The sequence below is a fragment of the Pleuronectes platessa genome, chromosome 10 (assembly GCF_947347685.1).
Source record: "Pleuronectes platessa chromosome 10, fPlePla1.1, whole genome shotgun sequence".
Classification (NCBI taxonomy): Eukaryota; Metazoa; Chordata; class Actinopteri; order Pleuronectiformes; family Pleuronectidae; genus Pleuronectes; species Pleuronectes platessa.
Genome location: NC_070635.1, coordinates 4,900,472 through 4,916,533, shown reverse-complemented (window position 1 = coordinate 4,916,533; position 16,062 = coordinate 4,900,472). Strand labels below are relative to the sequence as shown.

General features: G+C 43.4%; 2 protein-coding genes across 2 annotated transcripts; both read left to right on the top strand.

The window, feature by feature from the left end:
* Positions 1–2,193: 2,193 nt before the first annotated feature.
* mgat1a (alpha-1,3-mannosyl-glycoprotein 2-beta-N-acetylglucosaminyltransferase a) lies at positions 2,194–6,630 on the top strand. Its single transcript, XM_053432945.1, has 3 exons — positions 2,194–2,494; positions 3,732–4,640; positions 4,805–6,630. Exons 2-3 carry the CDS (start codon positions 4,002–4,004, stop codon positions 5,501–5,503), a joined length of 1,338 nt encoding a protein of 445 aa, XP_053288920.1. The 5' UTR covers positions 2,194–2,494; positions 3,732–4,001; the 3' UTR covers positions 5,504–6,630.
* A 769-nt stretch (positions 6,631–7,399) lies between these two features.
* Positions 7,400–15,888, top strand: sh3bp5la (SH3-binding domain protein 5-like, a). Its single transcript, XM_053433013.1, has 6 exons — positions 7,400–8,101; positions 8,608–8,670; positions 9,255–9,383; positions 11,466–11,630; positions 12,283–12,456; positions 13,910–15,888. Exons 1-6 carry the CDS (start codon positions 7,868–7,870, stop codon positions 14,429–14,431), a joined length of 1,287 nt encoding a protein of 428 aa, XP_053288988.1. The 5' UTR covers positions 7,400–7,867; the 3' UTR covers positions 14,432–15,888.
* The last annotated feature ends 174 nt before the right edge of the window (positions 15,889–16,062 follow it).

Below are 16,062 nucleotides of genomic sequence, written 5' to 3'. Positions count from 1 at the left end.
TTCTCTACAATGTTATCAGGTCTCAGTCTTACTTTATGAAGTGCCTTGAGATGATTTGCTGTGATTGGGCACTTTACAAATAAAACTGCATTGAATTGAATGTTGTTCGAATGTATAAATCTGAAGAGAAATGTCAAGAAGTAAAAAAAAATGGCTTCTGGATTGTGTTGGAGCAGAAGGAGAAAGTGGCCCTAATGGAAATAAAAAACGTTAAGTGCAAATACCAAAGCACTTTACACTCACATATAATCAACGTTGCATTATTATAGTTGTATCTATTCCACAATATGAAGAAATTCAAACTAACTCCATTGCTGTGACTAACTAAAACATTAAGATGCTGGTTAGCGGCATCGATAATTATATCACCAGTTGCCTTCAACATTATAACACTCAGAAGGGGTTAAGAGTACTTTTACTTGTTATAATTAGATTTTGCTGTTAAAATACGTGTATTTACATGTTATTATTACTTGTCCCATAAAGACACACCCCCTGTGCTGCTTCGGATCCATCGAGGCAAATATGGTCGGTTTGGATCCCCCCCAGAAAGCCCCCCCCCCGCCCCTCCCCTTCTTGCGCAAATTAACCTTTAGGTAAGGTGGCCGATCGGATTGAACGAGGCTGATTGAGAAAGTGGGCAAACCCAGTGGATGTTATCGACCACCATGGCCTCCACACCCTCCGCCTCTGCCCTGTCCGCTGTCGTCCGGTGTAGAGGGAATATCTGGGCCAGGAACCCGCCGACCAAGCGGCCTGCGTCCGCCGGCTACAGCCTCGGACTGGCCGCCGGAGCGCGACGCGACCCTCCGGCTGATTTCAACCGGCCCAACCGGCCCTCGGCGTGGGAGGTGGGAGAGCGCGCGGCGGTCGGAGGGAGGCTGACTGTGACGTGTGCGTCCCCGCAGGCGGACGGTAAAGTGTTGAGAGCAAAAGATTTCAGCGAGATTAATAAATCATATGATCCAGAACGCTCCCTCTCGGCGCCCGGTGTCCACGGCGCGCTGGTGCGTTTGCTGACCCGCAAACTGAGACCGAACCTGCCTGCGGTAGATACATGCTCCAGGATGATCCAAGTGATCCAATGCGAAACATATGCTGCACACGTCTGTAACTTTGTACCTCTGAAGGGAAGCAGCGAGTGGCCGGCTGCAGTTTGGAAAGTTTCCATAACGTCCCCGTGTTTAAATGCAGGACAGTTGTCTCTGGTGCAGACGGGTCTAAAGAGTCCCCGCGTGTCTCTGACTGCTCCGCTGTCCCACTTCATGTGTGTGAGGCTGCTGGTGGGGACGAGGTCTGATGATGCAACACTGAGTCCACAGGAGGAGAAGAGCCTCAACGACGACCACCTGCAGGTGAGGGTCAACTTAACTGTGTGATACAACACGTGGTCTACACTATGTTGGTGACTGACATAATTTCATCCTTCAGGAAAATGGACAGATCCTCAGCTCCACATCTCTCATCTCCTCTGAGAACAACTGTGGACAGAGGGTCACAGAGGACAGACCCGACTGAGGGGCGGGTGTCCAAGGCCTCAGCACCAAAAAACACTTTGAACCCTTATTTATTGACTTGTACTTCACAGAACTCAACATCTGGACTTCAACCCAGTGATCTAAGAGAACCACTGGTTGTTTACAGGGTATTTCTTTTTCATTAAGCTGTTTCAGATGTTATTCAGGCCTCCTTTTGGGTAGTTTCATAAGGCAGGTTAGTTTATTCTTGAGCTTACCCGCCTCTTTCTTTTTTGGTACAAGACCCTGTTTTGCATGAAAATGTCACTTTGGAAACTGTAAAAATGGTTTTCTGTACATGTGGAAAGATAATAAAAGATATTCCCTCTTAACTTGGTGTTTGTGTCTTTGTTTGTTGTTTGGTTGGCTGGTCATTCCAATTGAGGGAGAAACCATGTTTTAATTTAATTAATTAAATTTATTTATTTTTATTTTATATTATTTTATTTATTTTATTTTATTTTATTTTATTTTATTTTATTTATTTTATTTATTTTATTTATTTTATTTATTTTATTAAATTAAATTTGATTGAATTTTATTAAATTAAATTAAATTATATTATATTATATTATATTATATTATGATATATTATATTTTATTCAATGTTTTCTTCCAAGGAGCACGTGATATCTCAAGATGACAGCTAGGGCGGGACTTCCGCTCACCGCCTCTAACCAGGAAGTCGTCGTGTTACTTTCCCCCTTCACCTCCTTCTCCTCTTCCTCCTCCACCTCCTCCTCCTCCTCTTCCTCCCGCAGCTTTGCCAGAAACGAGAGAAACTACCCGGGCTGGTAAGTTTCCCCCAAGTCGGTGGAAAACTACCGGGGGACAGTTTCACACCGGCTCTGCCCGCGGCCTCGGTCTGTGCCGCTAAACTTTGGCCGGTTGTCATCGACGGAGCGGCGGCTCGGGAAGTGTCCACAGAACGGAGAAGTGTCCCCGGAGCGACCGTAAAGAATCTCACCCAGTCTCCGGTAAGAGCTCCTTCACCTCAGTGGTTAAACCCCGCTGGGCCGCCGCCTGCTCTGCTCTCAGGATCCACTGTCATCGCTCCACATTAATGTGAAAGTCAGAATAAATGTTGGTTCGACCGAAGCAGCCACAGGTGATCCGAGGGACTCGACCCGGACTCAGGAGCTGAGTCATCACTTCAGCTCCATGCTCACGTGTTATGTCAAATTCCCGACTGTCAGAATTATTGATATAAGGTGGTGTTTATTATTTTATATGACTGATTAATCAGCTGATTATTGTCATAATCAGTCGTTTGGTCAGTTTGAGGGATTTCAGGCTCAGCAAATGTAGAAGAACAAAATATTATTTTAGACATCCAGAGATATATGGTGCCTGTTTTAACCTCTTTTATTAAGCTATTTCAAAAACTACAGGTTTTAAATTGTGCATGTTGATTTAGTCTCTGTGTTGTTTACCCTGTACGGCCTCCTGAACCTACCTCTGTGCTTTATAAATAACGGCCTTCGCTAATATGAATAGTGTAGAAACAAATGTGTGTGATTTAGAAATAGAGGTAGTTGTAGAAAGAGACTGTAACAGTAGTATCCTGTTTTTAGTTTTGATTTCCCAGAGTCATAAATCTATGAATACCTTAGATCCTTTCTTTACATATGGTGCTGTCTGAAATCCTGTCAAAATCAATATGAGGTGGACTTTGCTCAATGGTTAAGTAACAAGATAAAAAAAATTAACATTAGCCGATATCGATAATAATCACGATATATGTCACTTTATTTTTTATTTGGAGTTTAAAGATGTTTGCTGAAGGCTCTAGTTTTAATCGATATATATATATATATATAATGGACTTCCATTATATTGCCATAATGGAAAATTATATTCTGATATTTGCTGATATTGCTTTATGGCCCACTTCCAGTCTTTGGGATCAAATAATATTATCATGAAATTCAGTAAAAGTAAACTTAAGTGGGCTGAGAGAGGTTCCTTTCTCCCAAGCTTTGTCTGAGGGAGGGCTGCACTGCCTCACTTTTAAGACCCCTTATCTAAATGATACAGCGCTCAGTTGACTAATTAGTTTAAATAGTTTTAAACTGTTTGAATAGTTTTGGTTGTTTTTGTCCTTACATCTTCACACGCCTTTGTTTTGTTTAACCAACACTCTAAAAACATTTGATTTCTGCTTAAATATGAGAGAGACAAAGTTTCTCATGCATCATGTCCTTATTATTTCAGATGGAAGATATTGAAAATTGAGGATCTGCCTGAATCCCAGCTTCCCTCCAAGATGAATCCTGCTCCTCATTATACTTCATCCAGCTGCACATTCACTGACACTGTTTTGTGTCTGCACAACTTCACTAACCGTAGAGGTGTGACTCCACGTCTCTGATCATGTACTTGTGATGAAACACTGGCTGCCCCTCCCATATCCCATTCCTTTTGTCTGTGACAAACCGTCTCTCTATTCAAACCCGTCCCTCCTACTCTTCGAGTTCCTGGACCATGTTCCGCAAGAAAAGCTCCCTCATACTATGTGGTATGTTCGTATTTATCAGCTGGAATGCCATACTGGTGCTTCTGCTGCGGGGCAGGCCTGCACCCGGGCCGTCGAGCGTGCCTAGCCAAGAGAAGGGGGAAGTGGGTCAAATCCCTATGAACGATGTCATGGGAGATGTGCTTCGAATGGCCGACGTGTTCGAGGCAGAGCTCGATCTGCAGAAGAAAATCCTGATCCAGATCAAGAGTCACAAGTCACTGTGGGATCCGTCGAACAGAAACAAACAGAAGGTCGTAGCCGCACCTGCACCTGAGCCCGTCATTCCTATCCTGGTTATTGCCTGTAACAGGGTCACTGTAAGACGCTGCTTGGACAAACTGCTGCAGCACCGTCCCTCAGCAGAGCTTTACCCAATCATAGTGAGTCAAGACTGTGGACACGCTGAGACTGCTGAAGTGATTCGCTCTTACGGAGATAAGGTGACTCATCTAAAACAGCCGGACTTGTCTGACGTCGCTGTGCGGCCAGAGCACAAGAAGTTTCAGGGTTACTACAAAATCTCCAGGCATTACCACTGGGCTCTCAACCAAGTGTTCAAGACCCTGTCTCATTCCTCTGTTGTGATTGTAGAGGATGATTTGGAGGTAATCGTATTTGCAACCACTATGAAATTGCTCTCGTTAAAAAGTTTATTCTTTAATAAATGATTAGATACTCTTTGAATAGGTTCCATATTTTCCAGCTGATAACAATTGATTTGTCATGTTTCATGTGTCACACAAACTGAATTATTCATCTGCTACTCTAGGTGGCACCAGACTTCTTCGAGTACTTCCGCTCCCTGCTGCCACTTTTGAAATCCGATCCCAGTCTGTGGTGTGTGTCCGCCTGGAATGACAATGGCAGGGACGGCTACGTGGATCCTGGGAAGGCGGATGTGCTCTACCGGACGGACTTCTTCCCTGGTCTGGGTTGGATGCTCGTCGGGGAGGTGTGGGAGGAGCTGGAGCCCAAATGGCCTGCTTCATTCTGGGATGACTGGATGCGTCAGCCAGAGCAGCGCCGCGACCGTGCCTGTATCCGCCCTGAAGTCTCACGGACTTTAACGTTTGGCCGTCAAGGTGTGAGTCTGGGTCAGTTTTACGACAAGTACCTGCGCTACATTAAACTGAATGCCGAATTTGTGCCTTTCACAAAGTTAGACCTAAGCTACTTGAAGGAGGAGACGTACAGAAACAATTTAGAAAAGGAAGTTTACAGTGCTCCTGTGGTGACATATGAAGATGTAAAGCAGGGGCAGCTAAAAGGACCTGGGCCCTTCCGCCTTCAATACTCGAGCAAGGACAGTTTTAAAGCGCTGGCCAAAAACCTGGGCATCATGGATGACTTGAAGTCTGGAGTCCCAAGAACAGGCTACAGAGGAGTCGTCAGTTTCATCTCAAGAGGAAGGAGAATCTACCTGGCTCCCCCTCCAGGATGGACGAAGTATGATCGCACCTGGAGCTGATAAACCTGGAGAAACCTTATCTACAGTAACCATCGTGTAATCTCCAAAACACGCTTCAGACCTGGTGTGAACATCCGTCCTGAGTGAAATGATCACAAGTGGACAAGTAGAGATGTGAACGCACCAATTGCACAGGTGTGACATAATGATTTTTTAAATTTGTTTAGTAAAATCGTATTCCATGGTAGAGACACATTGATTGAGTCATCCCTTCTTGACTCTGCTCTCACTTGCATGACAACGGACACATATGTAAACTCACCAGCTAAAAATACAGTTCTGTCACCACAAAAATATCATGTTCGGGTTTATTTGCATACTGAGCGGGGAAGTGAGATCGGATCACAAACAGTCACAGGAGACGTATCTAGGACACATTGAAACACCAGGTGTGAACAGACGTACTTGGAGCTGTCCCCTTGTGATCGAGTCTCTTAGGTCGGTTGTTAGCAGCAGGTCTGAACGGGGGTTTAACGTCAGATGGGGGGAGCATTCCAGACCAAAGAGTGATGTCCTTAAACTTTCTCTTGAATGATATGTTTCATTGTTCTTGAAACTGCAGAATGGCTTGTCCCTCTGTCTGGTGTAGGGATCATTGCCAATTCTACTCAGGTATTTTTCAATACACTTCTTACAGTGTAGGACTCAGCCTAAACAGTTTGTTAGCCACAACTGCTGTAATTCACCAGATATCTATTTTTTTATACAACGCTAAATGTGCACATGACATTCACTAATGCATTCAATGCAATTACCTAATTTGCCACTTTTTGCTTGAATTGTTTGTAATTCCTGGTAGCCTTGTTGAACTGTTTATGTCTGGTATAAATATGAAATCATAATCTGTGGTATGGTTGTTTATGGTGTTGGTGACTGGTCATAACTGCATTGTAATCCGTTGTTAGATTCTCATTGTTTTTGTCTTTCATGAAAATCAGTTCTTCCAGCTTACATTTAATTTTAAGTATTTTTTTTTTTTTAAATGATTCTTTGTTTTATTTCTTGAAGCTTTGTTACCTTTCAAATTGCAATATTTCTGTGTTTTGTATATTTTTAGGAATTAAAAAAATCTATACATAATGGTGCCTTGGCACATGTTTGTGAAATAAAGAGTAACGAGGCATTAACATATGAAAATACTTTGTTTTCTTTTTAAAAAGCCATAAACAATTTAAATTGGCAAATACTTCTGCATAAAAAAAGTCATATACATACCGTGTCGAATTAGACTTTAACTTTTTAGGTGAAATAAGCACTAATGAAACTCAAGAAAAACAACGATTACATCACAGTTACAAATCTGAGCAGTATACTAAAAAGTAAGAGTAGTGTGTATGACTGTAAAAGAACGGCGATCAGGATAAGGGCCGTGAAATCTGATTGTAAGAACGTAGATAAAAACTGAAAGGTAATGAATAGTTTTTATTTTGCCATATTTACTAACTTAATATTACTTTTGTTGTCAATAAATTGGTTGATTTCAATGTGACAAACTACACTTGGAAGTTCATTGTAGTTGAAATACAGCACTAATGAAACTTGAGATTTCCATAAAGACTGACATTTAGGTTGTATGACATTTTTATTTTGGGGGAAAAAACTGATAAATCCGGTACATGTATAATGTTGACAGCACAAGTAAAGCATAGTATATGTACATATAGCGTAGTAACATACAGAACAAAACAATATATGTATTTATATATAGAAATACATGCAAGATAAGTATGTAATTAATAGAAAGTAATATAATACTGATCAAATATAATAAAGTATACGTTTTTGTTTTACTGTATCGTATATCGAGTATAGAAACTATATGTTGAAGTTTATTCTAACGCCCATGACAGGAGTCTAGTTTCGGTCTACGGAAGCCGCCCCGGCCCCAACGCGGCTGCGCCCCCCCCTCCCTCTCGTCTGTTTACCTCCGTTGAAACGATGATGTGAGACCGGTACCGTCAGCGAGCGTGTCCGGCTACAGGGAGCAAAGACCCGGGGAGGGATGGAAGGAAGCTCTCGCTGTTGTGGAGGACACAGTGATGGACCTCCCTCCACCTCCAGCCTCTGTTCTCACCTGTTTGCTCTGAAGCCCTTCTACTCTAACGGGCGGCGTTAGCCTGCTAGCATGCTAGGCTAGGAGGCTAGGCTAAGCTAGCTCCGGTGGCTGTGATTTGACCTGATATGGGAACTTGTCAACAGTCACCACCGCTGGGACTGTTTTCTACTTCACTCCGGCTCAGCGACGCCCACACGGGGCCACCAGGAGCGGGCTTGTAGACTAGTATCGCCGCCGACTCGTCCCGCTCTTCGAAACCTGTCTTTTTAAGCTAACGCTGCTGCTAAGCGAAACTGTCCGGCCTGGGGATGGAGCCGGGCGACTTGCGGGAGAGCCCCGCCGGGTCAGGGGAGTCAGACGCCGGGGACTGGAGAGAGGGTATCCCCGGCGGAGATGGGGAGGAGGAGGTCAAGGCTGCCGAAACCAACGGAACTTCAATGGAGGCGGCCCTGAGGGACACCTGCGGGGAAAGTGAGAGGCAAAAAGGCGGCGGAGATCCACTGCACAGCCCGTACGAGGAGGAGCTGGACCCCCGGATCCAGGTATGAGGAGCCGCCACGTTTCAATGACAAGCTGGTGTCAACTGATGTTTTTAAACACTAGGTCCTGTTACAGTAATGTAAGCACTTGTGTCTCATTATAGTCTGCTTTATATTAATAATAATAATAATGCAGTGTATTTGTATAGCACCTTTCATACAAGAAATACAGCGCATTCATATAAGACAACATATTTCAAGTAACATATAAACATGTTAAAATAAAAATACACTTGACTAAAAGGAACAAGGTAACTAAAGTTATTTAAGTGCAAGATCTAGTTAAAGGCTGAAGTTAAGAGAACTGTTATGAAAACTGATCTTAGCATGTTTTTTAAAAAGCCATGAGAGCGTAACAGTTACAAGTTCTGGACGTCTCTCAGCTCACTGCAAACTCATGGTGCATGAAAGCAAGTAAACTAAGTATTGCCAGTGTACTTTATGTATTTGTTAAAAAAAAACTTTATGCATTTCTACATTATTTTTCTTCTTCTTTTTTATTCCCACAGCAAGAGTTGGAACATCTCAACGAAGCCAGTGCAGAAATCAACAGACTGGAGCTGCAGCTGGATGTGAGTAGAACTTAATGCTGATCATTTTATTAGATGATTTAATAATCATTAGATGGAAATTTAATCGGCAGCAATTTAGATAAAAAAGTTATTAACTTATGAGACAAACATTTTCTGATGTTGTAGGGTTTCACTGTTTTGTGGTGTCTTAGCAAACGGAATATCCCAGAGGTTTGGAGTGCTGGTCAGACAAACTATCTGAAGATGTCACATTGGGAAATTGTGGCCTTGTCCCCTTCTCTGACATTCATTAATAAATGAAAAAATGGATTGGGAATATACCCATTAAGAATGTGAAAAAAACATTTACCACCACCCTGGGAATTGCTCGAGTCTCGGTCGTTAAATATTTTATCAGCCCACATAGAATTTGCTAATCAATATGATAATTTATTTTCCAATATCCTTCACCCACAACATTTGAAAGAGAACCAGAAATGAGAACTATAAAATGTAATGGTGCTGATAGTCCGACACTCAGCGAATTGACTGCTCACATTCATTCATCCTCCTTTGTAAAATCGTATCAGTCCTTCCATTGCAGGTTAATCTAATCTTGTCACTTCCATGCATTAACCGTCCAGGATGCCAGGTCAGGGTACCGGAAGATACTGACTGATTCTGCCAGGAAGCTGAACGCCCAGAGCTCTCAGCTGGGTGGCTGCATAGAGAAAGCTAGACCGTACTACGAGGCTCGCCGCCTTGCAAAAGAGGTAAACGCAAACAATTTACAGAATGTGTGAATGTTTGTGTGAATGGGTGAATCGTCAAAGCAGTAATCACTCGTATGCTTGGCTTCAATGCTTGATGATGGGCGTGCCAGATGCCAGGTGCTGGTGCTGTTGTCATAAACACAACAAAGTGCCCCTGGGCCAGTAGCTCTTCCAAACCTGTTCCTGAGGCCTGTGCAGGCAGCCCGTGAATGATCTGTCATAGACGAAGCGCTGTGCACACAACTGCTGAAAGAACGTGTGTGTGAATTAGGGATTGTGACTTTTACTGTAAAGCACTTTGGGTGGTCAATAACACGAGGAAGGTGCTTTATAAATGCAGTCCATTTTCCCATAGGGTCGGGTTGAGGTAATCACAAGTGGAAAGTTCTCTAATTCAGGAGGAGCTCCCAGAACACATCGCAGAAAAAAACTGAGTCCTATTGTACAGGTAGCAAACAAAGTGTGGTCTGGGATCTGTCTGAGTACGTGGTGCAGTCTTACTGACAGTGCATTCTTTCCTGCACTGAGTATTTTCAAGGATTGTTTTCAGTTTGCACTCAGCTGTATAATTCCCCCTCAATCTGTTCTTTATCCATGGCAAACTACAAGATTTTGATGTTTCCGTGTTGCTGTTTTCATGTATTTCCCACTGCACCCAGAAAAAAAGGTGTGTTATCCTCATTGTGTTGATAAATGATGACAGTTGAGGGTTGCTCTTAATTACAAGAAGTCACTTTATTAACAGAAATGTTTTTTAGCCTTCAATCCTTCATCAGTGTCTTCTCCTGGTTTTCACATCTGTCCTGAGAGATCCGATCACATGTGGACAGCTCTAAGTTTGTCTATTTGACATTAAAATGGGTCCTGAATATGTCTCCTTAGACCACTAGTGATCAGATCATTTCTGTTCACAAGGAACACAAACAAATCAACGGATTGTCACTGAAAATCGTAAAAACGTTTTTTAGATTCATTGTGAAACTGCAGCAGGTCCGAGGCCCACTGAGTACACGCTCCTTCATATGTGGCCCAGGACACTCTTGCATTCGTACAGCAATTGTGGCCATGTGTGTCCCAGACCAGCTCCGCATGTGCTCTGACTGATAGGATCTCAAATACACCTCCACTTGTATCACTAGGGACACATGTGGCTTCATTCTGGGGCTTTATTCTGTTCACAGTGTCAATGTAAATGCTTCCTGGGCCTCAGCTGAGGTCCTCTAACTTGCTTCAGTTTCACTAGAATCAAAAGTATTTTTCACGTTCCAAAACACTGAATTATTTGAAGCCGCCACCAGAATGTCCACACTCACTCTCACATAATGATTTTCTTTCTTCTGGAATGAGTGAAATCTCCTCCTGGCTCCGCTCTCTCTCTCTATCACTCCTCCTTACAACGACACACTCTCAAACACAATGACATCGAACACATCTTTTATAGTCAGACTGGCTAAAGATAATTTGATCCAAATACAAACGATTGATGTGTTTATTTTCTTATTGAGCGAGGAAGTGAGATCCGATCACAAGTAGTGAGAGGAGACACATCCAGGACACATTTTAATGCTGGATGTGAACAGGAGAACTTGAAGCTCTTCACTTGGGATCAAATCACAGGATTGATTTTTAATAGCAGGTCTCAGCAGGGTCACTGAGTGCGTCCCTCCTCCTCTGTCATCACTGGCGACTGTATTTTTCTCAATTCAGGAGTAAATCTGAGCAGGGAAGAGAAATCTGATCACAGGTGGTCATTCAATATGCATGTGCGATTCATTCCAATGCCAGGTGTGAACTGTAATCCATCTTAACTGGATGAAGGCCTACACACAATCTGGATACAAGACACTTGTTTTCTCCCTGCCGGAGCATTAACTGTGTGAGATTAGCCTCATGGGAAATCAGACACAGCTAAATGTACATATATACTTTCCCCTTTGATTATGTTATTGACCTGATGGGTTCACTTGATTTACAAATAGGGTTGGATAGAGATTAGACTGTAATAGGTATTAACAGAAAAGGGTCACGTCCTTGTCATGCTCCACTTGTGCAGACTGTGAAACCTCTGTCTGCTCTCTGTAGGCTCAGCAGGAGACCCAGAAGGCAGCCTTGAGCTACGAGAGAGCGGTTTCTATGCACACAGCTGCCAGGGAGATGGTTTACGTGGCAGAGCAGGGCCTGATGGCCGATGGGAAGAACACCCTGGATCCCACCTGGCAGGAGATGCTCAACCATGCTACCTCCAAGGTAATACAAATAACACCTTATTGATAAGACAGTGTTTTTATTTATAAAACTACTCTCACTTGTATTTTCTTGAAACTCCATTCATTTCTTTTTTTTGGAATTACTTATCATTAAAAAATATAGAATTGTAAAAGCTTTCATTCTTATTTAATGGTACCCTCCACCTTCTGACTCCTACGTATATGGCTCCTATTCATCCTCCTCATCCACACGCCCACTCACCCTCCCCTTCATATTCTTGGCATTGTTCTGCTGTATTCTCACATTGGGTCACTTTGCATTTTTCCAGACATTTTACTTGGGGACTGGCAGGAGAGGTTCCAGGAAATATTGAGCAACTGACTCCGTGGGGTTTTCTCCATATATATGAAATCTTGGTGTCTGGTAGACATTCTTAGAATAAAACCAAAACCATATCTTCCACTCTGCTTATCACATGCACTGGTTTAATCAAGTACCAGTAAGAGAACTTGCCAATTAACAGAGGAAACCTTTAATACAAATTCAGAGCCAGAAGGCAGAACCGGACGAGCGAGCAATGGTCTTGTCAACCTGAACAATGCAGGAGAGAAGTGATGTGGACACACAGGGTCTGACTCTGTTGACGTCTTGTTCTCAATGACCTAACCCTTTTTTTCCTGCTGGTCTTCAGGTGAACGAAGCAGAGGAGGAGCGACTCCGCAGTGAGAGGGAGCACATGCGGGTCACACACGCCTGTCAGGAGGCCGAGGCTCGGGTTCAGATGCTTCAGAAGTCCCTTAAGAGAGTCATCCTGAAATCCAAACCTTATTTTGAGCTCAAGGCTCAGTTCAACCACATACTGGAGGTAATGCAGACATACAGGGCCCACGAGTACAGAGAACACGATCTGTGCCGTGTGGCGAGTACAGGACATACACTCTGTTTACCCTTCTCACAAGAAACATTTGGTTCTGTTTGTGTAGTCAAGTTGTAAATAGGAATGAATATCAGCACTGATCTCCAGATGGTCCAGTCACAGAATCCTGGATTTATTCTATGATATGTCTTTTTGATTCAGTTACAACAGATAAACACTTATGTTTTGCGTAAAATGCTTCTAAGAATTTCTGATAAGATCCTTAATCTTCTTCCACGTCCACTCAAGATTAACAGCACGAGTATTTCACACATTTGCGACAAAAAATAGACGCGTGCTAACTGTGGCACGGGTGTGAAGAGCAAAATTCAACCCCAGTGTGGAATACAGTGAGCAGGAAACCATGATTCAAGTAGAGCGGCAGTCAGCAGAGCACTTTCTTCTGCCCAGTCCCCTCAAGTTCAAGCAAGCTGCACCAGATTTCACACACTCATGGATATATCCGTCCCCTGAATATACCAGTTTTTACATGAAGATCCATTAATTAATCCCTGAGGAATCAATGAAAATGTTGAGAAACACCTCTTGCAATAAAAAAAAAAGCAATTTGAATAAAATCTGAATACTGGATACGCACAGAAATGTGAACCATTTCGCAGTTTTTGCGAAACCTTTATTTACAAACAGATGTATTGGTGGTGCATATAACTATAACTTTATAAATCCCATTCTGCCACATGTGGACTGTGGGCAGCAGATGCCACATCCACTTTAATGATGACTTTGAGCTCAGTCGGGGCAGAAGCTGGGGGTCTCCTCTCTAATTCATCAGTGTTGACAAGACCTCAGCTTGATATCTGCAGACGGCTGCTACTTAGTCTTAACTCCCCCTCAGCGACAGAGTGAATAAAGTGGAATCCACAGCCTGATCAATCACCTTCCTCAGCTCCGCGTGTCGTAGCCTCAGATAATATCTCCTCAACAGACACAAACAGAGCTCAGATCAGTGTGCAGTCGATTTTTAGTCCCTCTCATAGATTTGCTGTGAGATCGCTGGAGTCAGCTAACCAGCCTGAGTCATGACAGTCCCATAAACTGCAGAGGGTCGGCACAGACTGTGATATCATACAACGTGACAGATTACAGGACTTTCGTGACTCAGCTGTTATCCGTGTTAGGATGTAACTTTTTTGTGGATGTTGTAATGTTTCCGTTTTTTTTTTTACAAATATGACATTTTATACATTACCCAGCTCCAACTGAACCATTTACATGAAGAAAGTCTCAAGTTGTAAATATGCTGCTGAGTTGGCAAATGTGCTGTAATATATTCTGTGCCCTATAGATTTACTAAAGGTCACTGGTAGTAATTATTTTCTGTCTGGCATTAAATCAATATTCAAATTGATTAAAAGTTGCTGTGCCCTCTGTGTGACTCCAGGAGAACAAGGCCAAAGTGCTGCAGCTCGAGCAGCAGGTCGCCAAAGTGAAGACCCGCTACTCCATCGCCCTGAGGAACCTGGAGCAGATCAGCGAGCAGATCCACGCTCAGAGGGGGAGGGACCAGGTCGAGGGGGGGCGCCCCACTGTGTGCGGGGGGCGGAGTCCCCCTGTCGGAGCCGAGTCCGACATGAAAGAGGAAGAAGGAGGAGCCTGCGGCGGCGGCTCGTCCGGGAAAGATCTGGTGGACAAATACAAGGAGGACGAGAATGAGAGGGAGAGAGAGCGAGCCGGATCGGATTCCCTCTCGGTCTTCAGCCTGCAGACCATCGCTTCCGACCTGGAGAAATACGACTCCATCGAGCACCTCGGGGACTTCAGCGATGTGGGCAGCGTGACTGGGGATGAGGGGGAGAAGGAGCGAGGCGGCGTGGTGGACAGGAGGGAGAAGCTGATGGAAGCGTCTGCCAGGGAGCGACAGCAGCAGTTCTTCAAGCAGCACCACCGCAGCTTCAGTTTGTGAGGCTGTGCCACAGATAACGACAACACAACATCCCTCACACATAGGCACCCGCCAAAGTATAAGATAGTGAATTAGCTGCAAACATAACACTGGAGTCGTAGTTGTATGATACTTGGTGTATATAAGCACACTCGCGATGACTGACAACACTTTATCCTAAAGCTGACATCGATCACAGTTAACACTGAAGCCTAGCTAGAGCCTACATCCCTCCAGGACATGCATACTGCATATTCACTCCCTTCAAAGGATTATGGGTAGAATTTGTTCCTGGAGCATTAATGAGCAGCGGAGAGAGGTCAAAAGTCTGGGAGAGAAAATCACCGAACCCTCGAGTGTTTCCCCTCCAGCCGCACGGTCACACGGTGTCTCTCCTCCCCCCCCCCCTCGCCGAGCTAGTTTGCAGGGAAAAATGACAAAAGCGATTCTGTCACCGCAGAGTGAAAGCATGTTCCGAACCCACACTTCCTGTATTTATTTACTTGCAACGTGCTGCGAGTAGTGCTTTCGTTCTTTTTCGGCACGAGAGGATGCGTTTTTTGAAAATTCCTGAAAGGACGAGTAACAGCGGGTAGAGTCTGATAGAGACTCTGTTCGACCGCTTCCACTCCGACAGCATGCACTCCCACTTATTAAAACAGACATGTATTCAGGGTATATATGCTGAAACAAACACTGACACATCTAAAGCCAAGATAATGAAGCTCAGCCATGTTTTTTTTTTTTTGTTATGTCTTACTGCTGTCGTCTGTTGATGCTGTAAAGCCTTTTTTCCCAAATGTGTATGATTTGGATATTGTTTACATTTGGCACAAATTTCACTTCCTGTTTTACCTTTTGCCTTTTTAACAAAAAAAAAGTAATTTGTGCCTTGACACAGAGCAAGTAACAGACTTAGCATGAGTCGTAGTTTGTCGTAAACTTATCTGTAGTTCTGTTTAGAACCATTTCACCAACTAAAGTGTTTGCCCTGTATTTTAAAAAAAATACTAATCATCAGACTGACCCAAGCTCCGTTTCTGATGAGACTTGAAGAGGTATGATTTTTTATTTTTTAGAATTTTCATTTTAACTCCTGTGTTTTTCTTCTTTTATGAAATTGTGCTTTGACTGTGACCAGTGTCCGATGCAAAGCAGTGAGTTCCAGGAACGACTTGTAAATGTATGTAATTATTACAAAGCTTGAAGATATTGAAGATATCCTGTACAGGTGACGCGTGTTGCTGATTTGAATATTTGACAGTTGTTTTGTTTTGTTGCGGTACAGATGTTGTGTATACAATTACCCACAGTTCAATTTGTGTGTTTAAATCATTAACACCTCTCACCGTCACGTTTGTCTTAACGACTGGTCTTCTGCCTTTTATTAATAGCATTCCTGAATTAGTCAGGATGCCTCTCACCTGTTCCAGTTAATGCATCGTCATCCTCTATAATCAATAAAACAAATCATACGTCTCCGGCTCCGGTTTCTCATATTTTAACATCTCGGTGGGATGGGATGTGTGTGTTTCTGTTTTATTCCTGGAATGGGGAGAGACAGTGAGGGGTTCTGTCTTCCCCCAGCCTTCCCTCAATTATTCAGCAGATGTATAAATATGAAGCCTGGTGCTGATCTCAGAATAGATGGC